This window comes from Kwoniella botswanensis, chromosome 1 (genome assembly GCF_036426115.1).
Source record: "Kwoniella botswanensis chromosome 1, complete sequence".
In the NCBI taxonomy this organism is placed as follows: domain Eukaryota; kingdom Fungi; phylum Basidiomycota; class Tremellomycetes; order Tremellales; family Cryptococcaceae; genus Kwoniella; species Kwoniella botswanensis.
The window spans coordinates 7,907,154-7,932,872 of NC_088599.1; the positions used below are offsets into that span (position 1 = coordinate 7,907,154).

At 44.8% G+C, this 25,719-nt stretch overlaps 8 protein-coding genes across 8 annotated transcripts; 4 read left to right on the forward strand and 4 right to left on the reverse strand.

Moving 5' to 3' along the window:
- Positions 1–111: 111 nt before the first annotated feature.
- Positions 112–7,869, reverse strand: L199_002978 (uncharacterized protein; the record flags this gene model as incomplete). The annotated part of the gene is made up of 7 exons (XM_064888715.1): positions 112–516; positions 581–4,340; positions 4,412–4,873; positions 4,929–5,449; positions 5,514–5,618; positions 5,662–6,072; positions 6,130–7,869. The coding sequence occupies 7 exons, from the start codon at positions 7,867–7,869 to the stop codon at positions 112–114; spliced, it is 7,404 nt and encodes a 2,467-aa protein (XP_064744787.1).
- Positions 7,870–8,512: 643 nt separating this feature from the next.
- L199_002979 (uncharacterized protein) lies at positions 8,513–10,643 on the forward strand (the record flags this gene model as incomplete). The annotated part of the gene is made up of 6 exons (XM_064888716.1): positions 8,513–8,788; positions 8,870–9,052; positions 9,135–9,738; positions 9,812–9,957; positions 10,044–10,194; positions 10,273–10,643. 6 exons carry the CDS (start codon positions 8,513–8,515, stop codon positions 10,641–10,643), a joined length of 1,731 nt encoding a protein of 576 aa, XP_064744788.1.
- A 658-nt stretch (positions 10,644–11,301) lies between these two features.
- L199_002980 (uncharacterized protein) lies at positions 11,302–14,308 on the reverse strand (the record flags this gene model as incomplete). The annotated part of the gene is made up of 7 exons (XM_064888717.1): positions 11,302–11,336; positions 11,425–11,588; positions 11,664–11,843; positions 11,940–12,130; positions 12,194–12,288; positions 12,370–12,573; positions 12,649–14,308. 7 exons carry the CDS (start codon positions 14,306–14,308, stop codon positions 11,302–11,304), a joined length of 2,529 nt encoding a protein of 842 aa, XP_064744789.1.
- A 622-nt stretch (positions 14,309–14,930) lies between these two features.
- On the forward strand, positions 14,931–17,676 carry L199_002981 (uncharacterized protein; the record flags this gene model as incomplete). The annotated part of the gene is made up of 7 exons (XM_064888718.1): positions 14,931–15,155; positions 15,226–15,294; positions 15,347–15,451; positions 15,517–15,862; positions 15,979–16,099; positions 16,160–16,311; positions 16,448–17,676. 7 exons carry the CDS (start codon positions 14,931–14,933, stop codon positions 17,674–17,676), a joined length of 2,247 nt encoding a protein of 748 aa, XP_064744790.1.
- Positions 17,677–17,925: 249 nt separating this feature from the next.
- Positions 17,926–18,803, reverse strand: L199_002982 (uncharacterized protein; the record flags this gene model as incomplete). The annotated part of the gene is made up of 4 exons (XM_064888719.1): positions 17,926–18,033; positions 18,150–18,233; positions 18,441–18,580; positions 18,761–18,803. The coding sequence occupies 4 exons, from the start codon at positions 18,801–18,803 to the stop codon at positions 17,926–17,928; spliced, it is 375 nt and encodes a 124-aa protein (XP_064744791.1).
- Positions 18,804–19,270: 467 nt separating this feature from the next.
- L199_002983 (40S ribosomal protein S20) lies at positions 19,271–19,968 on the forward strand (the record flags this gene model as incomplete). Its single annotated transcript, XM_064888720.1, has 4 exons — positions 19,271–19,379; positions 19,559–19,658; positions 19,734–19,833; positions 19,915–19,968. The coding sequence occupies 4 exons, from the start codon at positions 19,271–19,273 to the stop codon at positions 19,966–19,968; spliced, it is 363 nt and encodes a 120-aa protein (XP_064744792.1).
- Positions 19,969–20,343: 375 nt separating this feature from the next.
- L199_002984 (uncharacterized protein) lies at positions 20,344–21,919 on the reverse strand (the record flags this gene model as incomplete). The annotated part of the gene is made up of 2 exons (XM_064888721.1): positions 20,344–21,554; positions 21,631–21,919. 2 exons carry the CDS (start codon positions 21,917–21,919, stop codon positions 20,344–20,346), a joined length of 1,500 nt encoding a protein of 499 aa, XP_064744793.1.
- Positions 21,920–22,907: 988 nt separating this feature from the next.
- L199_002985 (uncharacterized protein) lies at positions 22,908–25,439 on the forward strand (the record flags this gene model as incomplete). The annotated part of the gene is made up of 10 exons (XM_064888722.1): positions 22,908–22,962; positions 23,017–23,052; positions 23,157–23,293; positions 23,365–23,652; positions 23,711–23,795; positions 23,861–24,369; positions 24,454–24,571; positions 24,629–24,735; positions 24,795–24,975; positions 25,039–25,439. The coding sequence occupies 10 exons, from the start codon at positions 22,908–22,910 to the stop codon at positions 25,437–25,439; spliced, it is 1,917 nt and encodes a 638-aa protein (XP_064744794.1).
- Between the last annotated feature and the right edge of the window lie 280 nt (positions 25,440–25,719).

Sequence of the window (25,719 nt, forward strand, 5' to 3'; positions counted from 1 at the left end):
AGTCATACGTTTACGCAATACAAACGATTATTACAGTAAGATAGTCCGTTATCCACATCTTCTTCCTTTTCACTGCAACGCCAAGGGATAAAAATCGACGATCTTATACAACTAATTCTTGGAAACAGATAACGAAGGAATATCGTTCCTAGTCAAACTTGAATTCCTTCTCTTTTCATTAAATCCAAATGCGCCTCCGAATTTGAACGATTTCAGATTTTCATCTTCTTCTTCCTCTCCTTCTTCCGCTATACCACCTGGACCAGAATGATGATGATAATGTTCGTTCGGATCAAGCTGATATCCCTCAGGAGCTAACGAATATCCACTTTCCCTCTTTTCTTTTTCTTTTTCTTTTCCTTGTGATTTTTGGGCATCGGTGAGATTCAAAGAATGATCCAAGACCGTTGATATGTCTCCTAAGCCAATTTCATGGGACGTAGTGGACGAAATAGGGGAGAAGAGATCTCTAAATTCCTCTTCTACGAATATCCGAGTTTGTTCTGATATCACGTTCTACCCAGACAAAAATTCATCATGATAAGTATGTGTCATTGACGATGTTGCTATGATAACTCACCAAAGCATCCAATACATTCCAACTTCTCATCATATCATCATCTTCATTATCATCATCTCCAAATAAGTTTTCACCATCGTTACCACCATTCTCATACCCATTGATCAACCTAACCATCTTCATTGACTTCCTAGTCATCTCACACAACTTATCATTCTTCACTCTAATTTCCCTCAAAGCAGATTCTCCTCTTCGTCCATTGACTCCACCACCATTTAGAGTATTTCCTCTCAAGGGGTTCTTGCCTTGAGGTGAAACGGGACTATGGGAAGGGGAGAACGTAGGGAAATTACTACTTGTGGCTGACAGAATTTGGTTAGGGGTAGACAACAAGTGAACGATTGCTCCTCCATTCGCTTTACTACTAGCAGTTGCGATTTTCTCATTCGTGAAATTCCTGATGTCTCCAGCGGAAGATGGGAATCTACGATGCATCCCTCCTGCCCCAGCCCCTCCTCCTGGGGTATTTTGGAAAACTTCAAAAGCAGGTCTAGAGACTCTCCTAGCAGATAAAGCGGAGAACGAAGGTCTGACCATACCTCCATTGCCACTTCCTCCGGAATGTGAATGATGAGCACCTCCAGAAAGAGAAGATTGACTTGGCATCCTACCGTGTGATCCTATTCTATTGGACGTAGGCGGTGTACTACTACTGAAAGGAGTTAGGAATTGTTGACTTTGACTTGGCATTCTGGAATGTTGACCGTTCTTTATGTATTCCGGAGTAAGCTTCGTACTCGACGTTCTTGAATGGCCATGACCCGGACCTGGAGTAGAATTTAGACCTAAGCCAAATCCTGACATATCAGGATAAGTCGCACTGGGTAATCTCGAATGACCGAATGATGCTGAGGGCGTTCTAGCAGATGAGATTCGCCGGGCTCTACCTGACATATTTTGCGATGTTATAGGTGGATTCGATAACTTCCCTCCTGCTCCTAAGCTGGGTGAAGGTGGTGCAGACCTTTCGACTTCTTCATGTAAATTCGATAAGACTAATTGTAGTTTATACCTGAGATCAATCATGATTGGGTTCTTGTGCAGGCAAATCAATTCGAATAAACTCCACATTATCCAATCTACGATTCTGGGCGAAGGGTTGATAAGCGATGATTCGGCGAAAGAGGCATCTCCATCTTCAATGACTCGTAGTAGATACGACGATATATAGGTCCATAAACCTTTGATGGAAGATATACTTTCTGAAGCTCGAATGAAGATAACTTTGACTATCTGTACAGTCAGCAGAACGGTCGCCGCTATAACTTGATTCGTAGTAACTGTCTTGACAGTTTTGGTCTTATGTCGATCTCGCGATTTCAAGACATATGCTAACAACCTTATCCATAGACTACCATATACAGCTTCTCGATCGACTTCTTCAGGAGGTTCCAGTAACAGACACAGAGGTAAGACCAAAGAAGCCAACAAACTTGCGGAAGGTGGATGTCGTTCGAGAGCACCTAAAGCGTCACCTCTGAGGAATACCGCGGATGCAAGTAACTTCACCGCACTCGAACGAAGCGGTACGATAAATGCCATACTTTCTTCAGCGGCAGAAGCCAACATCCTCACAGCCGGTTCCACGTAGTTCTCAACGATGATCGAGGTGATCTCGCCATCTAGATTGAAGGCAGACCGTTTAATCAGGGCAGTTATCGAATCTAACACACCGGAAAAATCGACAACTGCAATGAACATCCTGAACAAAGGCGCGATATCCCTTAAGAAAGGTGTGGGCTTCGACGATGACAAGTGGGTCTTGGCTAGGGAGCTGACAATACTCGATGCGGCCGGACCGACAGATTCAGGTTGACGTTTCAATAGATCGAGAACCATATCCAAAGTACGTTTCGTAGCTGAAGCACCTAGTTGACCACCAGATCTTGCAAATGATTCAACTAGGAATATGTATTCTCTTCGTGCGGCTGTCCAGTCTGAGGTGGACTCATTGGATCCAGGATGGAAAGCCGATATAGCTGCTTCATCTCCTGTTTTCCCCTTTTGGATTACCGATCCCAGTACTTCCACTCCTTCTCTGAGTAATTCTTGACTCGGTTGATGCTCTGATATATGCGGCACCAACCCTGAAAGTAATCTGAGGAAATTCGCTGCCCGTGTAGTAGCTGGATTAGCCGCTATGACAGTGACGAAAAGCTTGATGATGTTTTCTTTTGAGAAGATGGTCTCTTCCAATGTGATTGCTGAGACTTGCTTGAGCGAATGTTTCTCGGAAAAAGCCTGACCCAAATCGGACAAAGCGATTTCGGGACCGGATAACATTTGAACCAAGGCATCGATTTCTTCTTGGTTGTTCAGATCCTTGATACCAGAGGAGACACCGGAAGATTCCGAGTTCCCTCTTGATAGACTTGATAACAACAAGTATACCTCTGAAGGATCGTATTCCCCTTCCGAGATGACCACACAGGTCTGATAGACGAAAGAATCTTGATGTATCCGATAGAAACTCCTCGAAGCGTATTCGATACAATCCTTCAAAGCTGGACTCCCTCCTGAATAGGTGTCGTAAATAGATCTCATGATGGTTGAGAAACCCATAGAAGCAAATAGTCGCCTGAATCTGGCGGAACAGAGCATAAACACTCGCATAGCGTGCGAAGCAACTAGTAGATCTTTCTGGCCATGAATTTGGAGTATATTACCGACGTTAGACAGGAAATGTCGCAATTCTGCTCGATCGTTGTAATTCCTATTGACAGCCGAGAACAGTGTCGAAATCAAGACCAGCCAAGCTCGAGCGAAGGGAAGGTGGGGTATCGAGTCTCGAATCTGCAGATTCGATAGCATCTTCTTGAACAAGTACACTTCTCGAGGATTTGCGCGTAAACTCTCTGCCAGAATTAGAAGTTGGGCCGTCTGAACATCTATTTGACCATCTCGCCAAGGTGCATGTACCTTGAAACCACCTTCATCTTCATGAATTGATGCAGGAAGAAGTACATGTTCGGCTTTGTTCTTCCTTATATCTCGTAATGAGAATTCGCTCGTACTCGGTACCAGTCGCGAGATCGTAGCTAATGCTAGAGCGTGATGGTCGAAATGAGGGCTATTACGCAAGACCGTTTTCAGATGACCCACTAAAGAATTCAGCGCAGCGTAGGCGAACCCAGGCGTTAGTGTTGCAAATATGCAATTCAGTCGAGCGAGCGAATCGAGGAAATCATCTCCGAAACCTTCTGCAATGGGCCGCAACAAGCCAGTCGGGTCATCCCTTTGAAGCAATTTCACAATCTCCAGTGAAGTCGTACTGATCGGTCCGTCAATCTCTCCTGCAAGTGCTCGGGCTTGTTCGTTGATAATGGCCAGCAGAGTAGGTGAGAGTATGGCTTTTCTCCTCTTGCCATTAAAAGAATTTCCAGACCCACTGGAACCTTTCCTGGTGAGGGATCTCATGGGACTAGGCGACCTTTCAACATTGATGCCTTCTTGTTGATACTGCAAAGCGGGTAAGGCTGATACGGGGACCTGCTCCCAGTCCGATTTAGCTTGTAGAGATTCATCTTCACTCCATCCTAGTTCCATCAATCGCTGTCGAAGTTCTAAGGGGAGTGTACGACCGAATTTCTTCAAGGCAGCATCTTGCACATCATGCGGTGGCACCCAATCTGGTGATCCAATCTCGGTCGCGACGAACTCTAAGGTCTTCGAGGTGAATTGGAATACGGGTCCACGTCGATCAGTGAGGATGCGCTGCGCCAATACCTGAAATCGCCATCCGAATATCATAGCTATCTTGCTCAGTGCGTGTGAACGAACAAAAGTATAATCGCTAACAATCAGCATAAAGCCATCGACGATTCGACTCACCTAGTGAGATCCGAGATTATGATCGCCCGAAGTTGACCTGGAATCCTTTCGGCACATTTTTCAAGTAAAAACGTCAATCCCTTTCGCGATGGGCGAGAAGAATCGTAATAATGCCATAATTTAGGAAGAAGAGCTTCCCAGTCCTCGGTTGATAATGCTGCATGTACCGTGACTAGCAAGAAGGGAACGATTTTGGCCAAGTTTGTGTCGAAGATAGCTCTGTTTGTCTCTGACAAGAGAGGTAGACTATCTCGCCTGGCTGAACCACCTGTCCACTTGCTTGGAGGCGAGTTGATTATCGGCGTCGATTTATCTTGAGAATCTGCAGTCGATATCAAACCTTGATAGAGGGTTTTTAGGGTGAGGAGCTGCTCATCATCTGCCTTTGTCTCGGCATTTCGATAAGGTTCAGCCGAGGCTAGTTCCGTAAACCACGCTAAGATAGACTTCAACCACGTTGATCTGCAACACACAGGATGTAAGCTGACGTTTTCGCGTCATTCACCTGACGACTTACTTCTTAATCGACATGGTAGTATCCCTCATCTTGAACAACAGTTGACAAATCAAACCCCTGTATCCTGCAGGCAACGAGCCGTCTTTTTCTTCTGCTTCCAAGAAAGCTGCCAAACGCGCTTCGACATTCTCAATGAATGCCCTTAATCTACTTCCTGAGCCGGCAGGTTCATCCACCTGACCGAGAGCTTCTATCAATCCAATCAATACCGCATATCTTCCTAATTTCACATTGACCGTGACTTTTTCACCTTCTTTCCCCTTTCCTTTGGGTTTTTTGGGCACTACATCACCCATGAGGACGATAACGACCATCTGAGGATCTGCTTGAGTCCAATATCTCGCTGGCCCAAGGAGATCCGAGAGGGCTCTGACCAATCTGAGATGCGGTAGGAGGGTCGACGAGGAAGTTGATGCGGAACAGCTAAATAAGGGCTGATAGAATAGCCGAGGATGAGATTTGGATAGCCAGATCAGAAAGATTCGAGCCTCTTGTAAAGGCACGGAAGATGATGAGATGCGCTGTGACAAAGTCAGCGATCCGTTCATATCGAACAGTACGACAGTAAAAGTGAAGCTAACATACCGCGAAGAGAGCAACAACACATTCTTTCCCCAAAGCCAGGAATCGTTTGTTTTGCAGAAAGGATTGGACCATCCCACAGACCGCTTCCACTGGTCCATTGGAGATCTAATTCATATGAGCCATACTCTCGTTTGGATAAACTTACGACTTGTTTAGCGGCCATTTCGAAATGAGACTTCCATTCTTGTTTTGTACTATATTCCGCTATCATATCTCGATGTTCTGTTACACCAGCTTTGACATCCTTGACCGGTTCCATAGCGATCCTGAACGGGTCTGATTGTTCCAGTTTGCTAGGCTGCAATTTGTGACCTTGCAATTCGAGCTCAAAGAGGAATATTGCTAATGATACAGCCAAAGAACCATCTTCGTCTGGTAGATGCTCTACCTCCGGGATTAACATGTCTCTCGCTGATCGCCATAGACGTGTTGCCAGGGGAACATCCAGAGAAGCTGATATAAGGGATGTGTATGAAGTGAAAAACAGTGAGAATGATCGGGAACGAAGATTCAGGATTACGGGAGGAGTTGCATGTAGTAACGGAGGAGGGCAGAAGCGCTGTTCATATTCATGAGCTTGCTGCCGTGACCGGATCAAGCAGATGAAACAGCTCACCTGAAGCACTTGGCCTTTTTCGATCAATAACCACGGCGCGATAGAAGGCTGAGTACCGATGATCATGCCCACAGCCATCCATACCAATTCCTTATCGACTCCACCAAGGGATCCACCCAGCTCCATTGACCCTAATAGGTCTACCAGAGACGTTTCCTCCAGATCTATTATATCACCTTCGCTCAGATCCGCCAGAAAACCATTTACCATCTGTAAATGATCTTCATTACCGTATCCTGACATCTCGACCGCATGTAGAAGTTGTATTAGGGCACATGCCAGACTCAAGAAAGCAAGAGCGGATTGGGGTCTATCCAAACCTTTGGGCAAACTCGAATCAGGATGTAAAAATCTGTTCAATAACGCCAAACCTCTATTCCTCAATTGACGATCGTTACCCAATAACGCTCTGCAAAGCCATAACCATCTTTCCAATTCTTCGTCTGCATTATCCGAAGCCCAATTTTTCACTATTACCCCAAATACCTCTAAAGCCTGTTGTCTCTCCCCGTCGGTCGAAGTTGAATCTTGCAAGAAGGCTGAACCCAATTCAGCCAATATCGCAGAATGATGAGGACAGGTTCTAGACCATGGTTTCTTTGATCTTGCAGATGGAAGATGTTTGTGTAATTCCATTAGCAAAGGTGCGAATGCTGAGAATTCAGGATCGAATGTGAACTTCTGCATGTGGGAGGAAGTATGTTTAGATCCATTGTGGTGCATCGACATCCCACTTGATTTGGTTTCTGCGTTGTTGTAAGCCCCCATGGATGAGTTCTGATTATTATCATGACCTATTCTTGCTAATCTTCTCTTATTCTCCTCTAAACAACAAGCATCCAAACAGACTTTCACATCTCTAGCGAATTTTCTCCTTTCCCTCGTGATAGCTTCTTTCTCTTCCTTCGATAGGTCGTTTAAATCTGATAGTATACCCATCATAGATTGTCTCCTATCGTTATATCCTATAACATTATCCGCAGCGTGCTTGAAACCGAATCTACCTGCTGCTTTTGATACTAGACCAGTCATCTTCTTAGCTGGATGTCTAACATGATGATGTTGAGAGGATCTCTCTTCGGCAGGCGTAGGTGCCATCACATGTGATCTGACTTGTTGCCAATGCTTCATCCCAGGCGAGACTAATTTTGTAGGTGATGAAGTGGTAGATGTCATTAAATTGCTTGTGTTGAGACGAGAAGGTTTGGGTTTAGATTTTGACTTGGGTGGGGACTTGATACCTGTTGGAGTAACTGGACGACTGACTACGAATGATGCCGATGTCGGAGTGATTGGTCTATCACCATCTGGCATTGTCTGAGCACGAATTTTCGAGGTTTCTCGGCTCATCGGAAGCGCAGTGATCGTTTGAGCGTGAGGTCTTCCTTTAGCTGGAGGGGATATCGGTTCAGATACCATAGTTGATGGAGATGTGATAGGCAGGACATCCTTGCTGGAGCTTCCAGCTGGCTTGAGCAAAGGCGAGCTCTCGGGACTGACAGTAAAATCATGCTCCGCATCGATGATGGAGTCGAGGGGTGACTCTCTAGGAGTTGAGATGAGTTTGCTCAGTGAACCGAACGAAGTCTGTTTTCTCAAAGACGGGTTCGTACCAGCCGATGTAACCCTCGACGAAGTAGGCGATCCACGTAGAGGCAACGGAGGGGGTCGAGGGCCGGAGGGCATCCTCTTGCCTTGACGGAGAGAGGGAGGTGAGGTGGGCGATGTATGATCTGCCATGATGGGTTATATATCGTCGTGATAAGCGTTATCCTCGAGTCCGGACGGCATAGCTGTGGGAGAGTCCTTTTCGAGGCTGGGACCGAGCTTCTCAACGGGGAACTGAAGTGCTGATATCCCAGTCTGCTGTATGAAGTCAAATATTGCTTTGTATTTTGCTTTCTTTTGTAATTCACTCATCCCAACTCACTCGTAGTCACTTCGATACGCGTTCACCGCCCTCCACCTGGGGGTGGGTGACACGTGGGTCCCTCGTGCATAGCTCTGTTTCAGGGACCTCTCTTGATCACAACCGCACTTTCGTTCCCATTCCGAGCAAACCATTGACCTTCACCCATCAACCGTCGAGCAAGAGATAGGGTGATAGACTCATCAACGCAAGTACCGCCATCCCCAGTTGAAGAGCATCGCAACATCATCAATTCAACCTCCCTCCGTGAAAGGTGATTCAGCTCTGCTCTGGTCATCCACGTCAATCTGAAGGCAGACCTTTCATTGGCCCTTCGGGCGTTTAGACGACTCTGGAAATTGTACTTCCTTTGATACTCCTATCTTGGTAGGTGAACCATCTCATATATCCCATGGAAGATGTACTTATCATTGCTTCCGTGGTTTAGCTTCTATAGATAGCTCGTATATCGAAATGTCCTCACCGCCAACCTCGCCCCCTGCGGCAAAGCGACAGAGGATCGATCCCTCTCTCGAAGCTATATCATCGCCTTCGACATCCACCCAACAAGTGAATGGATACTCCAATGGTACTTCATCAGCGCTCGCCGTCAGCTCAGCACCTGAACTACCTGTAGCTTCTACATCGAATGTACCACCGAATGAAAGTGATGACGACGAAGGAGAGGAACAGGAGATCAAGCAACAGGAGGAAGATGATGAAACTCATAGAGACATGTATCTTGATACGGTGAGTGTCTTATTCTTTACCATAGACAAAAAGATTTGCTTCAAATACATGAAACGTACTGATGAGTTGGTCCAAACTCAGATCTCACGACAAAATCTTGATTTCGATTTCGAAAGGTTATGTTCAAAATCACTTAGCAACATCAATGTATACGCCTGCTTAGTTTGTGGAAAGTATTTTCAAGGAAGGGGTAGGGGAAGTTGGGCATATCGACATGCTGTAGGTGAGAACCACAGAGTATGGCTGAATCTCAGCACAGAGAAGGTGAGTTGAGTCGAGCCATCCCACCTTATTGCCCCTTGTCCTGCATAACCGTACTGACGTTGTATGCTGTTATATTCAACAGTTCTACGTTTTACCCGAGGGGTATCTCGTATCAGATCCATCCTTGAACGATATCATCCACGTCCTAAACCCTCGATATACCACAAAAGACCTCGTAAAACTATCCAAAGGGAATCAGTTATCATATACGTTAGGAAACCAACCTTACCGACCAGGATATATAGGTATAAACAATATAAAGAAAAATGACTATCTTAACGTAATCATTCAATTACTCTTACATATTCCACCAATCCGTAATTTCTTCTTGGATCCAAATACGCCAGAGTTAAAAGAGGAAAGGAAACCCACAGAATTAGTTATGCGATTAGCTGTGTTGGCGAAGAGGTTGTGGAATCCCAAACTGTTCAAGTCGCAAATATCCCCTCACGAGTTTTTACATGAAGTGAACAAGAGGTCGAATGGGAAATTCAAGACGACAGAACAAGGTGATCCGGTGGAATTCTTATCTTGGTTAATTAATACCCTTCATAGGGATCTGGGTGGAAATAAGAAGAAAAATTCAAGTATCATATATAAATCTTTCCAAGGTCAGGTCCAGATCCAAACTCAGCAGGTGATTATTCATAAAGAGTATTCGAGACCGGTATTTGATATTGGACGAGGTGAGTTTGACCATATTGGGGCAGAGTTATGGAAAAATGACTAACATGCTGATATCTCTACGTGGTATGTTAGATATCCAAACTATTACATCACCCTTCTTATTCCTCGCTCTGGATTTACCGGCCACACCGTTATTTACCGATGTGAATGAGAAGAAAATTATTCCGCAAGTACCACTATCGACCATCCTTGCCAAATTCGACGGGAAGACTACTCAGGTCAGTTGAGATTTTTGTAAACATGAATACTTAATTTTGCAAGTAGACGAACGTCTGCTGACTTCACTTATATGTGTTGTGTTTAGGAATTCGGACCTACATTGAAAAGGCATCATCTTACGATGCTCCCTCCATACTTGATATTACATATCAAACGATTCACCAAGAATAATTTCGTTAGTGAACGAAATCCGACTATTGTCAATTTTCCTCTGAGAGGTGTTGACGTTAGTGATTGTGAGTCGAGTATCTCATCCTCTTTATATGCTCCTCTCGCTGACGGAAAGTGCATTGTTGTGTATGATGATACTGTAGATGTCAATCCTAAACCTTCTGATCCTATGCATACGCAATACGATCTTCTATCGAACGTTACATTGGATACTACAAAGGCCTCGACCGAGACATCAGGTCTGGGACCAGGTATAACAGCAAGTAAGAAGAAGAAGAACGGCGAGAATGAAGAGAATTCATTGATTTGGAAAATACATATAAGAGCGGGTCAAAATCAGGACACAAATGGTTCAGCAAAGATAAAGAATGAAAATGATGGGGAGGAGGAAGAAGAAGGTGAAAAATGGATTGAATTACAGGATTTAAGAGTAGAAAAGGTTACACCTGAGATTGTATTCTTGGGTGAAACTGTTATACAAGTTTGGGAACGAAGGGATCTGAGTAGAATGTAACTCGCAGGGAGAATGATTTGGCGTAGGAGATACAGTAGTAAGGCTGAATATCATAGGAAAACAATAGACAATATCTGCGTTATCCTTTGAGATGTGTAAAAGGAAATATCACAAGATAACTGAGGAAGTATGTATAATCTTATTTCCAGTTGAACAAAATCAACTGGTCCTCGGAATCACTCATTGCAAGATATGTTATATGATGCATCCTCATCTTTGAACAATCCCCTCTACAATGATATGTAACAACAACCGGTTTACACAAGTAACCTTTACCTTTACCTTCCCTCTTGCCTTCTCTGATCGCTGGATCGCTTGACTGAACTGGTTTCTATATGTGTGAAGGATAGATATGAACTAATATATATATATATTTCCGATCAGTCATACGATGAATATACAACGGATAAAAGATAATGATATATATATCTATGACCGAATTTGAAACCCCCACATGATTCCTTTGATAGACATGATAATCATAATTTATACACATCGAGTGAAAGTGATCAGACGTCGTTGCCGAGTCATGTACGATAATCGAGTAAATTTTTCGTTCGTACTCCGTTATTTGCCTTTAGGTATGGACCTCGCTCGGTCACACTGATCGTTCTTGTCATGCTTCTGAACCCATATACCTGATGTTGAGAAGCGACATCTATATCTTCTCAAATGCGAAGCCCATATAGAGATCTGTGAAAACCAACCAATTAGATTATCAGCATGTTATCTTGTCTCTTCTCCAATCCGACAGGCATACAAAGCAACAGCTTGCACTCACTCGCCGCTTCCCATTGATCTTCATCCATCGAACTTTCCCCCTGATCATTCACCACACCCATCTTACCCAACAAAGGACCAAAATCACGGGACTCTTTCTCTTCTTGAAGAATATCATGGAATGGTTTCTTGTATATCAGACGAAGTCGATATTCCATAGCGAGGCTAATTCAAATGTCAGCATACGCAGCAGAATCTATCTCAACAGATGGAGGATGTTAGGGGAACAGGTCCACTTACTTGACGAAATTTTCCCAATCTACAACATATTCAGGAACGTCCTCTACCGCATCCATCAAGAAGAATCGATATTGATGTCCATATATACCCTTGTGTTTCCTCTCTGAGAATTGGACGTAATAACATGAATTACCAAATCTGAGTTCTTCGTCATCTTCAGGTAATTCATTGAGCTTTGATCTGCAGCATGAAAAAAGGAAAGAATCATGAGCTAAATCCCCTTCATGTCTTTGTCTTTCTCAACCTAGACGAGGAAAGTGGAAGACGTCGACTTACAACAAGAGCTCTGCATTGGGGATAGTACCAATGAATATCCCTCCTTTACGCAGATACCTCGATACGTTCTCGATCATCATTCTAACCTTCGAAGCGGATTCGAATGCATAATGCATACAGAACTGCATCGTCACATTATCGTAGAGATCTTTCTGTTGTAACTGTTCAGGTAAGATGTCGCCGAGGGGTTTCTACAAAAGTGATTTACGCAAGTCAGCTAGATGTATACCTTGAGAACCAACGTTACAACTCACAGAGAAACAATCATAGGCGAAGAAGAAACCATCAAATCGACCTTGCATCCTCTGATACCTTTCCGCAGCTTGTTGAACAGACGTTTCGGCGAGATCTTGGGACAAACAAAAATCAGCCAAAACCTTTCTAAAGAGACTATCAATGTATCTTGCAGAAAGTATGCGATCGTACTCACCTAATCCAACATATAACATGATTCTAGCCTGTTTCCACTTATTCAAATCCCCGCCTTTCCCACAACCTATATCCAGTATCTTCCCCTGGGGTCTATGAGCGAATTTACCGATCAACACCGATTTGATCCAGTTGTTGAACTTCTTCAAGCCTATTATAGGTGAGAACTCTCTTCCTTCGACGCCAACTTCCGGTCGAGAGTTATCTACAAGCACAATGAATAGATCTGATCAGCCTAACATAGCTCACGGATATATTTGATGTGTATATTGACACTCACAATGATCTGCTACAGCAGCATTATTTCCAACATATTGCCTCTCACTAACCTTCCTTCTCTGTACATCGTGTCCATTATATTCGTCTTCGTCCCTCTCGCTAGGTCTCTTCAAGTGATTTTCCACACCATTTCCAGTAGGTCTCCTGCCTTTTGTCAGTGTGCCTCCTCTATGGGGTGCTCCGGGAGTCGCCAACGGATCATCGAACGCAGGGGGGTAAGCTCCATGTCCTCCTCCGCCATATGCAGATCCAGGTGTGGGTGTCACAGAGGGATGTCGACCTATCGAAGCTCTATCATCCACATAACTCTGAGATCTATTGTACCTTGTTGGATCATCTTCGTTCTGATTCTGTTGAGGTGGGAAATACGAAGTACCTTCTTCATTTGGGAAACTCGATCTGGGTCCTGGCGAAGGTCCAGACCAAGATGGTAAAGGTCTTTTCGCCTTTCTCTTCCTTAAAGGATTATTCTGCTGTGACATGCTCCTGTAATATGCCAATTCATCCGCTTCGATAGGTCTAGTCACATTTCCGGGAGCACTAAGTCTACTAGGATTATAGGGTATACCTCTAACAATGGGCGAGGGGGATCGTATAGGTGTTAAGCGCGGTGCGGGATATCCAGTAATGGAAGTTTGGCTCGATCTACGAGCGGGAGTGGGAATTTGAGCATTAGGATCGGTGTAACGTCTTCCACTGGCTGAACTCGATGAAGTGGGTCGATTTTGATCCTCTGATAATCTCCTGGTGGAAGTGGAAGGGGAAATCGCCGTAGCTTGGGGAAAGGGTTGATAACCGAATGGATGGGATGCGCTGGATGCGGATCCAGGTCGAGAAGAAGTATGAGGTAATGACTGATGTTGACTCCTTGGCGAGACTGAGATAGATGGTGAACGCATAGGTAAATTCTGATATGGTCCGCCCCCAGGTGTACGTTGTTCATAACCGTACATCTCATGTGGATGTATAGGTTGCTGGGGTGGTAACATTGGTCTCTGACCTACGAGTGATGCTGTCGAATCTGTCCTGTAAGTGTGCGAGGGTTCACCATACTGTGGTGGATAACCTTGATCGTGACTCTGTTGCAAAGGTAAAGGTACAGAGGCTCGTTGAGGGCTCATCTGTGTTGGTGGATGAGGTGATCTCGATGTCGTTGATCTTGATCTGGGATATGCAGATGCGGGGGTAGCAGGAGTCAGGAAGCCATTTGGATCTAACATGTGGGATCTTGAGCCAGGAGATGGGTTCGAGGGTGATGATCTGGGTAGAGAGGAATTGGAATTGGTTTTTGATACGGGTTGAGTAGAGGTGTTATTGAGTAATCGGTGGATGTGCGGTCTAGATGATCCTGACCCTTCATCTCCTTCTTCAGGCATGGAAGATATCGAGGCTGTCCTATCGCTCCCTCTCCTCGACTCTGACGTCGGCCCATCATTCAACAGTCCTCTAAGATTACTTGGTCCAGGTCCGGCAGGAGGTGGTGGAGAGTATGATGACGAATGCTGAGTTAACGATGGTCTTCCCCCATTAGACACCACTTCATCCCTGTCTCTATCATATCCTCCTCCGTATCCTGATGGTGGTGTAGGGTATTTGAACGGATCATTCTTCACGACTGATGGCGAAGGTACCTCGCAGTCTCGTATAGGATCGTACACCATTGTCAGATGGTCGTGAAATCAAGTGATCGAAGTAATCCAGCCTGAACAGATGGGTGATGGTTCCGAAATCGATGATGATGTCAAGCTATCGCTCTAGCTCTGTTGTGTTTGTTGTGCTGACGAGGGATAAGAAAGGCGAGTTTGTTTGATAGGTGGAAGGATCAATAAAGAGCGACAGGTCGAATTGATTTGCTTTGATTTGAATGATTTGTAAAACGTCTCAATGGAACATCTTGCCAATCCATCCAGGTCTTGAAGCGGATGCTGAAGTTGTCGAAGGTGCAGGAAGCGATGATGGTCGTGCGATGGTGATGTTTATGTATATGTGTGTTGTTGTGTTGAGGTAATGTTGACGAGTCGAGGAAGAGGGGGTCTGGGAGTGGTTGTATTTATATGATTTATATCAAATTTGCCAAAATACAAAATACACTAACCAGGCTAAACGTGGCACTTTCCACGCTAACGGCGTTTTGCATATTAACATAACCTCATTAGTCCCATTCCCATTCCCATTCCTGCTCATTCGCATTCATCCCATATACCATATATCATCATTGACATGCATATATCTACCACAGTACGAGCACATAAAAGCAGCCACTAGTCCTTTTCATCCATAACAATGGTATCCACGACGAATTCGGTAGCTGGACCTTCTCGAGCCCGCGGACAGGACACCTGGGTACCCACCAAATATCTAGAACCACTCCATCCGGATAATGAGGAAGTACACGAACAAGCTGCCTATCAGGCTGCGGTGACTAGACAGGGCGGTGATGATAGGAAGAGAAAGATCAAACCTAGAAGGGCGGTGGATTACCAAGGTGGGGTGATCAAGTGGAGAATGGTAAGTTTGTCTATACCTACCTACTATACAACCTGAAATAATCAGTGAATGGCTAATATATCATGTGCAGTTGACGAAAATGAAAGGGATCAAGGAATATAGACCTGCGATACATCCAAACCCGTCTGATATTGTCAATGTGAGCTGCTTGTCGCCCCCTTGTGAGACAGCTAGCTAAAACTTGGCACCAGTTGTTACCTCCTGTAGCTCTTAGGCTGAACCCATCCACATCAATATGCGATCAATGGGTGCATACATCTATAAACAAAGAGAGATCCCCCACCAGAGTAGTACAGGTAAGCTTTCTCCTCAATGTCTTGCAGTCACATGTCGAGCGTAAGCTTACGATGTAAACATATAGTGGACACCAGATGCTAGAAGGTTATTAACAGGGAACGACAAAGGTCAATTCACCCTATGGAACGGAGCTTCATTCAATTACGAGTCCATCACGCAAGTGCACGACGATAGTATACGGTCTTTCACTTATTCGCACAATGGTCAAGCATTAGTATCGACAGACAAATTGGGTATGATCAAGTATTTCACGCCGCACCTGACGAATATACATGGGTTTCAAGGGCACAGAGAAGCTTGTCATGGAGTCAGTTGGAGTCCGAATGATGAGAGGTTCGTCAGTGGTGGAGATGATGGGTTGGTCAAAATTTGGAGCTATAGAGAAGCTAGGGAAGAGAAGGTATTGAGTGGTGAGCAACTTTTCACGAACTATAATAGCAAAACCTGAGAATGGCTCGGAAATCTACTGCTTCTTCCCGGTGAGGGAAATTTGACTTATGCTGATTAATCGCTATGCATTCCATAGGCCACGGATGGGATGTGAGATGCGTAGATTGGCATCCAACCAAAGGACTGATAGTTAGTGGAAGTAAAGATATGTTGGTGAAATTCTGGGATCCAAGAACAGGTAAAGATCTGAGCACATTGTGAGTATCTTTTTTCGCGATTGCACTTGTATGTTAGATGCTGATCATGCTCTACTATAGACACTCACACAAATCAACGATAAACACATGTGTATGGAGTCCAGAAGGACATCTGGTGGCTACAGCAGGAGGAGATGCTGTAATTAGGTTATTTGATATCCGGACGTTTAGGGAGTTGGAAGCTATGAAAGGACATGCGAAAGAGATCAATTGTGAGTGATTATGCTGACCTTACAAAACTGACCCAACCGATCCAAAAACAAACATATGGCTTCATCTCACATTCTATCGCATGACCTTCGCTCATTCCGCGTAGCTAATCGTACACCTCGTCTTTGTGCTTCACAGGTCTAGAATGGCACCCGATCCATCATTCTCTGTTCACCTCCGGCGACGCAGCAGGGACGATCAACCATTATTCCCTTACTTCGCCTACACCTTCCGAACCGATTACATCCCTAGCTTCAGCACATGAAGATTCAGTATTCTCATTATCGTATCATCCTCTTGGACATCTTTTATGTTCCGGATCTAAAGATTTCACAGCTAGGTTCTGGCAGAGAGCAAGACCTGCTGGAGGACATGAGAAGGATAGGTGGCATTTGGGAGAAGAGAAAGCTATGAATGCCACGCAAAGAGATTCAGGTTGGGGAGATAAAGCTACAACTACAGCTGCGGAGGATACGAAAGTTGATGGGAATGGTGAAATTGCTTTACCGGGATTATCAAACCTCGTCGCAGCAGTCAATGCTAAAGTCGGTGGTGGGATTGGTAATAACATACCCGAAGTGGCCTCCGGAGGGTTACCTGGTTTAGGAGCGTATACGAATAATAGAGAATCTGCAACTACCACCAGTCCCTTATCGATACCTCGAATGGATCAGAATGGACCTCCTTCACAAAATACCAATATGGGAGGAACTGGTGGAGGAACAGGAAGAGGTAGAGCACCACTGCCTAGTCAGGGCGATATGCTAAGACAGAATAATATGGGTGGTGAAGGTGGATCGGGAGGATTCGATGGTAGGAGGGATAGGAATGATAATAGGAGAGGTGGAGGGGGAGGGGGAGGGGGAGGGGGACAAGGGAGATTTGGACAGAGGGGTGGAAATGCGAATGGAAATGGTTACAACAATGGACAAGGGAAAGGACCAGGTGGATATGGAAATGGACCTGGACCTGGTGGTGGACCAGGGTTCAATCAGAATGGAGGATATGGTGCACCACCACCACAAGGTTATGGAGCACTGCCACCAGGACAAACGCAAAATGGTTATAATGGACCACCTCCTCCTCAAGCCTTCGGAGGACAAAATCCGAATCTCAATCAGAATCAGAATTATAATAGTTATGCACCACCTGGTGGGTATGAACCACCACCGATACAAGGACAGATACAGGGATACGGGCCGCCCCAGGGATATGCTCCGCCTGGTCAAAATCAATATGGACCACCTGGACAAGGATTTGGTGGACCACCACCTCCGCCGCCGCAGCAGCAACAAGGTCGTGCACCTTTACCTCAAGGGTATCCCCAACATGGTTTTGATGCAAGGGGAAATAACGGGTGGAGGTGATGTTGTGCGCTCAAATCAGATTTTAGTGGATGCTACAAACAAGGTGATAGGTATACTCAATATGTCAATTGTATTAACTCAACATAAGCATGAATGCATGATTTACCAGAAGAAATGAATAGGAGATAATGTGTACAACAATGATTTGATGCGGACTGATTTTTCTAGCATTCGAAATCGAGCCTATGCGGCACCTCTCTCTCAATTTGGATCATTCGTCTTGAAAGACACCTGAGATATGATGACTCATTATCGTCCCACTTCATGTTCTGCTAATAACATATTTGGTATACCATTTGAAATGGGGTATACATGTCCGCATCCTCGACAAGTCATGTTACCTTCTTCTACGTGGAGCTGAGAATCACACAGAGTTAATCAGCACAGCGGAATGAACTCAAACACGATATATTATAATTCGAGTCCAAGAATGATGGTAGAATGCTGAGAGAGGAGCTAAAACGACAACTCACCTCCATCAAGACATGATGTAAAGCTTTCAACTGATCTTCTGTCCATTGATCAGGCATCTGTTCGGGTAGACTCTCGTCGCCGAGCTGTGACATACAGATACAAGATCAGTATGGTTGTTCGTTGATATCTCTTCGACTCTTCGTCTGCTTCTCAACTTTCTTCCCCTTAATATACATCGTCCCCAAAATCATATAATCAAGATCCAAACATTCTATCCATCCTTTCCTCCTGATCCCCGTACGTCTTAACTTGTCATACCTAGAATGAAACGCAACGTAACGTTCACTCACAGATCTAGCGGTATCTACCAAAGCTGGCCAATCCAGCTTGGGTAAAAACCTCTGTATGAATTCCAAATTCTCAGGTGCAGGTCGGATAACAAGTTCAACTTCGGAGAATGACAGTGGGAAGTTGTCTTTCGTGCAATTTTCTACATTGACGAAATATATCGAGTATCCGTCAGAGTATTATCGACAATGTACAGTGATGGATATGATTGGTAGGGAAGAGTGAAGTGAAGGGACGATCATAGGTATAGATCAGCCATCATTCGTTCCTTCAATGTAATTACCGTTTGACAGTGGAGGAAAGAGAGATAGAATATACTTACTGACATGACATGCTAACATGTTGTGAGTTATTAATCTGACCATTTTGGGTAGTTCCCTTCTTATTCTCTGTTTGATCCTATGTCCGGTGATGTGATGATGTGGGGGTAAAATTGCGGTGGATTGCTCAGCGATATACCTAAAGCTACAACATCAACGACAACTTTGCATATCTTAACCCTAATCTTTACTTGACTTTCCAACTTTTTCAGCGAAGACGGGATCAAATGTCACGTATCTCAACTGGTCTGCACGTGGTGAAGGTCATCTGCCGCCACAAACAATCTGTAGTCATTGAACGTATTGAAAACACCGCATAACTCCGAATTAACGAAAAAATCCCTTTGGTCCACCATGGGAATGCAAGCAAGCAACAATAGCCCAAAATCGTCCATTTCATTGTTTTTAACTTTCTTTCCTTCTCCTCAAGCAGTCACCGCTATCTACTCCCTATACAATCCTATCACAGTAGACAAGTCGCTGTTCAACGACACTCCAACAAAACCAACAAAATGGCCGAATACAAGGATGATCTCGAAAAGACCGGTGGTGCCGGTGCCGCCAAGATCCACAAGATCAGAATCACCTTGACCTCAAGGAACGTCAAGCCTTTGGAGAAATGTGAGTGTCTAAGCGATCAGAATCTATAGGAAATGCGGGATATGGGACAGAGATTTATGGAGATATGAACTCGGGAGATATAGAATTATCAAGGAATGGGAAATATTGGGATAATTTGGACAGATGGATGGAGTGAATAATGAAGGCCATCCGCTGATATTCTATTTCATGCGATATAGTCTCCACCGACCTCGTTAACAGAGCCAAGGACAGAGATCTCAAAGTCAAAGGTCCCGTCAGACTTCCCACCAAGGTCTTGAAGCACACTACCAGAAAATCGTACGTTACAATAAATGGTCCGAAATTTACCATACCGATCAACTTGCTGACCTATTCTTTTGCTTCTCTTGATAGCCCTTGTGGTGAAGGTTCCAAGACTTGGGATCGATACGAGATGAGAATCCACAAGAGATTGATCGACTTGAACTCCTCTGCTGACGTTGTCAAGCAAATCGTGAGTTTGTCTATTCAATAACACCCAGTCCCGTTGTATAACGTGCATCATGCTAATGAATATGTTGCTTTGCAATCACAGACCTCCATCTCCCTCGAACCCGGAGTCGAAGTTGAGGTTACCATCGCTGCTTAAGCTTTGTTAGCTCAACCGAGTTTGTAGTGTATGTGCATTTAGGAACAATCTGTCGATAAATGCATACTGCATTCTCTCCCCTAATGTAGACAACCTGATGTTGTTCGTCGCATACATACTGATATTCCTTTTATACTTATACGACGATCTGAGAGGCTAATCTGACTGGATTGTTGATACAATGGATTTCATGGATTGCAAGAGTATAATAGATCAAAACTAATTGAACAACATCTTCGACGAATCGGTATATCGTGTGTGCATCTATGCATTATCTTCATCATCCAGTTTTACGACGATATACAATTGTCCATTCTGTTGGCGCTCTATATAAATCCTGATCCATCACAAACTATCTAAACTCCATTTTTCCTCCTAATCCTTGAGCAAATTCAATAACCTATCAACCCTCTCCGCCTCTCTCAGCCCACTAACAATAGCGCCCGCTACCGATCCCCGATGTTCCATCTCAGTATGTTCACCCGCGAAACCCAATCGACCTTTCCAAACCGGTCTGCCCAATTCTTTGAAATCCATCGGACTCCTCTCATCATTCTCACTGACAATCGTAGGAGTCGTAGTGGCTCCAAGGGAATATTCATCTTTTAACCAATCTGTTAATTCTCCTTCTACAGGTTCACCCACTTGGTCTTTAGGTTGCAATCTTTTGACTAAAAATTCGTGGAATGCTTTGATGACTTTTTCTTTAGGATGTTCCAATAATAACTTTGCTGGAGTTTCCGAAAGGTAGGTAAGTAAGATCGGTTGAGGTGTAGAGAGTGTGCTGGATGTAGAAGCGAAATTGGCTGTTACCAATGATGAACTATTGAATATGTCTTCCAAACGTGATGATTTGTCTAATTGACTTGGGTCGGAAGTAGGTAAGAAAGTGTATGATCCGACTTCAGTTGAATTGGGCCACCAAGCTTTATCGTATTTTACCAACAACTTCTCCAACGTACCTACGTTGGTACCCTTGATTATCGATTGGAGTTTAGGTGATAATTCAGGTTGGAAGAACGATGAAGGTAAAGTCTTCAATACTCCCAACGGTATAGTGGAAATTACATTTTTACCCTCGTATTTCTCACCATTGGAGGTGCTTATTTCTACACCCTTAGAAGTATCTTTTATAGATTGTACTTTTTGATTAAGCTTGATATCGACTTGACCCGATTTCAAGACTTTCTCAACGAATGATTGATACCCACCTTCAGGAGCTGCGTCGGACCCAGCGAACGAAGTTGTACTTTCCCATCCTGACCACTTCAACGATACGTTTTCCAACTTCAATCCCAAGGGAATCTCCAACGTTCGAGCTAAGCCTTCTGCGAGAGATTGGTCGACCGAGGAGGTAGAGTTGGAAGTTGGTTCTGAAGGGTTGGCAGGTGATGTGGAATCGACGGTTTTCGTTGATGGGTCTGAAGAGGATTTGGCCTCCGATTTGAACAGGGGTGATGAGGAGGATAACAGGGCTGAAGCTAAAGACGCGGTGGAGGGAGGTGAGGGATGAGGAAGCTTGAAAGATTCTTGAGCGGAAGAGAGAGATGAGCGTAAAGAGGCTGCTTGTGATGATGAGAGTGGACCTACACGAACATCGATATATCAGCCTGCTTCTTTATATACCTCGAGGACGTTGTCTACCGAAGATAGGCGACTCACCGTTAGGCCCATATACCAACCCTTCAGCAGGCTGGGGTAAGATCGCTTCTATCCCCAAATTCTTAGCCAATCCTTTAGCGGGATTACCTTCTTTGTAGCCATGTATCCAGCTACATCCCAGATCGATTGTATTCTTATCGTTATCGCTCCATGTTCTAGCTCTTCCACCTATCCTATCTCTAGCTTCCAGTACCAACACCGAATGACCCTTTGAGGTGAGTTCCTTGGCTGCGATGGCTCCTGACCATCCTGCCCCGATGATGATGGTGTCGTATGCTTTGTTTGACATACTGCGTGTATTGATATATCTGCTCAGGAATGATAAAGAATGGGGTTTTAGCATTCTTCTGGTGCAAATGGAAAGAAGACGGTGTATATACATGGGAGATATCAGTACTCGAGTATGAGGTGATAGAGAGAGAGGGTGGAGGAATAACCCCCATGTACCGGACCGGTTCTCGGCGTGATAACGGTGAAGAGGGTGCCACACTCGGTGAATGGGAAGTGAGTGATGTATCTCCGGATTAGCATGGTTCATACCTATTATGTGTGACCCTGAGTTTACGCTTTACTCATGCTCGGCAACATCCATCCTCTTCCCCCCTCATCGTCGTTGTACTCACCAGTCCACCCTACCTCATACCCCACACAGCCATTTGTAGACAGACACTCCCTAAGTGTTGATCATGCTCACCACTTCGACGACAGAGTGACCATCAGCAACAGGCACAAAGCAAGTCCTCCAAGAAGTCATAGCACTTTTCTCTCGCCACTGCTCGTTGCACTGAACGACTATCAGCTGTTTTTACCCTTAAAACGAACCCCGGATAGTCGCGACAATTCCAACCTTTTTTCGGATTTGGTATTTCGATTTCGTCACAACAAACATTACGAGCAGTATTACGACCGGTCATTATCACAAGTCAGCCTGCACTCAGCATTGCATACTACATCCACACACCATCGAATATAGATCATAGGTCCGAATAGCTAGTGGATAGCGAATACAGACAGGTCGATATATCTGCAAAGGCAACACGCGAGTTCGTGACGTTTGTTGTTGTTATATTCCTACAAACCTCCACTCCCGGCGTATCCATCAACCGTTATCAACAATAATAACAATAATCATCAAAAGACAGAGGAGATCAAGGCTAGGATCGTATCAACCGACATCAAGGGAGGAGTAAGCAAAGCATATACACTCCTCCCCTTGTCGATCTTCTTTTCCCCCCACCCCTCCCCACTCACACGATCAGTAGGACGTCAACGTCAAGATGACGGTCACTCAGAGGAGAGTCAGGACTGATGCTCAGTCGGATGAGAGGCCAGGTGAGCTGCGTCTTGGATCGTAATCGATGATGATTAGCTAACATGAATGGTCAGTAACGGAGCCAGGTATCAAATATACTTGTGATTTCTGTGAGTTACCCTTCTCACAAGCTCATCGCCAAGCTCGATTCTTCCCGCTTTTCTTTGTCGCTTTTCTTCTCATGACCACTCGCTAATATGTACAATACCTTTAGGCCACGTCGATATCACTCACACGGTCCGTATAAAATGTGCGATGAAAGAATGTGAGGAAGTAGACCTATGTCCCAGTTGTTTTTGCGAGGGCAAAGAAGGTCTGCGGCACAAGGCATGGCATGATTACAAAGTGGTGGTGAGTAAATCTTCCTTCTGCCCTCTGCTGTCTCATCTGCGAGGGATGCTAATTCGGACAAACTTCGATAGGAACAACACTCTCAACCTATATTCACCCCTGATTGGGGAGCGGACGAAGAGCTCTTGCTGGTATCCGGACTGATATCGAACGGGCTGGGAAATTGGTTGGAAGTTGCTCAGCATGTAGGGACGAGGACAAAAGAGGAATGTGAGAAACATTATCTGGAAGTGTATCTCGGTGTGGGGATGGATGGGAAGGATCTGAAAGAGGAAGAAGGAGAAGTCAAAAGTGAGATGGAAGTTGATGGGGATGGGGATGGAGATGAAAGCAGGAAAAGGCGGAGACCCTTCATGCCTGTAAGTGTTTATGAGTATGCTGGGAAAGTAATGGGTGATAATAATTCCGCTTGATCAGCCAATGGACAAATCTTTCGACGTTGATCCCGATGAGTTCCAAGCTAGGAAGAAAGCTAGGATAGAGGAGATGCGTAAACCTCATGGTGAGTCCATATTACCTTCGTACTCACCTTGAATCGTGAAGTTGACAATTCGACCCTGGGGACAGCACTACCACCACCCAACGCAGCACCGTTGGTATCCGCCCCAACAAATCACGAAGTAGCTGGATTCATGCCTGGACGTCTGGAATTTGAGCACGAAGTGGAGAACGAAGCTGAGATGGCTGTTAAGGATATGGAGTTTGGCTTGGTATACAAATACGGTGGTGATGCCCAACCAGAAGCTAAAGTTACTGGACCACCTGAAGAAGAAGGGGAAGAAGACGAAGAAGACGATGAGGAAGAAAAGAGAGACAAACAGAAAACAGAGGATGACGAAGGAGATGTAAAGGTGAAACCTGATCCTGATTCTGAAGATCAACCTGCTGCCGGACCATCGACGTCTTCGCCGTCTAAAGGTAAAGGAAAAGCCAAGGGACCGCCTTTACCTGAGATTGAAGACGAAGATGAGCTAGAGGTGAAATTGGCAATGCTGGATATATACTTTTCGAAGTTGGATAAGAGGATGGATGCGAAGGAAGTCTTGTTCGATAGGGGTCTGACGGAGCACAAGAAGGTGAGTGTTGGGCCAGCAAGCAATCAGGATACGAGAGATCACGGTATTGGATTGGACATGCTTGCTGATAGTCACTCATTGCAGATCCAAGCAGCTGAGCGTAAACGACCGAAAGAAGAGAGAGAGTTGATACAGCGATACAAAGTTTTTGCGAAATTTCAGACGGCTCAGGACTTTGAAGTGCTCATTGAAGGTCTTATATGTGAGTTGTCCAAGAACCTCAATGTTCCGATATATCAACTGACAAGACAATGTGCAGATGAACAAAATCTCAGAAAGAGAATAACAGAACTGCAGGAGTATCGACGTATGGGTATTACGACCAATGCTGAAGCTGAGGCTTATGATAATGCCAAAGCTGCTAGGGTGAGCCAGTCGTTCAATGCAATTGTGGACCAGCTGACACGCAATCTCACTTTCTACAGGCCGGATACAGACCACTCGTACAGCGCGATCGACCCGAGGTGACTGTTTCAGGAGCACGTATAAATGCGGGACAACATCGTTTCCTACATGGTGGGATGGGTACACCTCCTCCTGGATTAGATCCTAAGAGCAGGGAACCTACGCCAAGAGCTTTACCCATGAGTGTAGGAAGGAAACCTCGTGAGTCCATAATACCAGCCTACCATGGTCGAAGTGGAATCTGACTGATAAATTGGTTCGAAGCTGCACCACTCAATCTCGCCAATGCGGCTTCCCTCGATCTCTTATCATCGGACGAACAAGTCCTCTGCTCCTCTCTCCGTGTCCTACCCAAACCTTACCTAACAATCAAAGAATTATACATCCGTGAGAATGCTAGACGGAATGGATGCCTGAAGAGAAGGGATGCAAGGAGGATGTTGAAGATCGACGTTAATAAATCAGGCAAGATATTTGATTTCTTAGTTGACCATGGGATCTTGGTCTTGAAATATGATATTCACGCGAACCCGAATGGGAAACATCAACAGATAATAGATGGGCTGTATAACGGTACGAAATCGACATTTGAAAATATCGACATTAATGTCAGCGGGATGGTGGGGTCAATGATGGTCGATGAGATCAGATTGAATGGAAGTTGAGGGGACTTCTGGAAGGGAATGGATGAGGTATCTTCCTCGTGAGGTGGTAACGAAAGGACGCATCTTGTAGATAGGGATTATCTGTTGAAGGAAATTAGCAGAGAAGTTAAAGAGGAACACTTTTGAGGGACAGAGGATTTGCGAGACAAACTATCTTCCAGGGTTATCTGTCCTTTTTTGTAGATAAGTCAATATCAGATCGCAATATAATCGTTCGTGCAAATACAGATATTTATAGAGTACAAAGTGAAGTAGTCGAAGATAATAAATCAATTTAGGT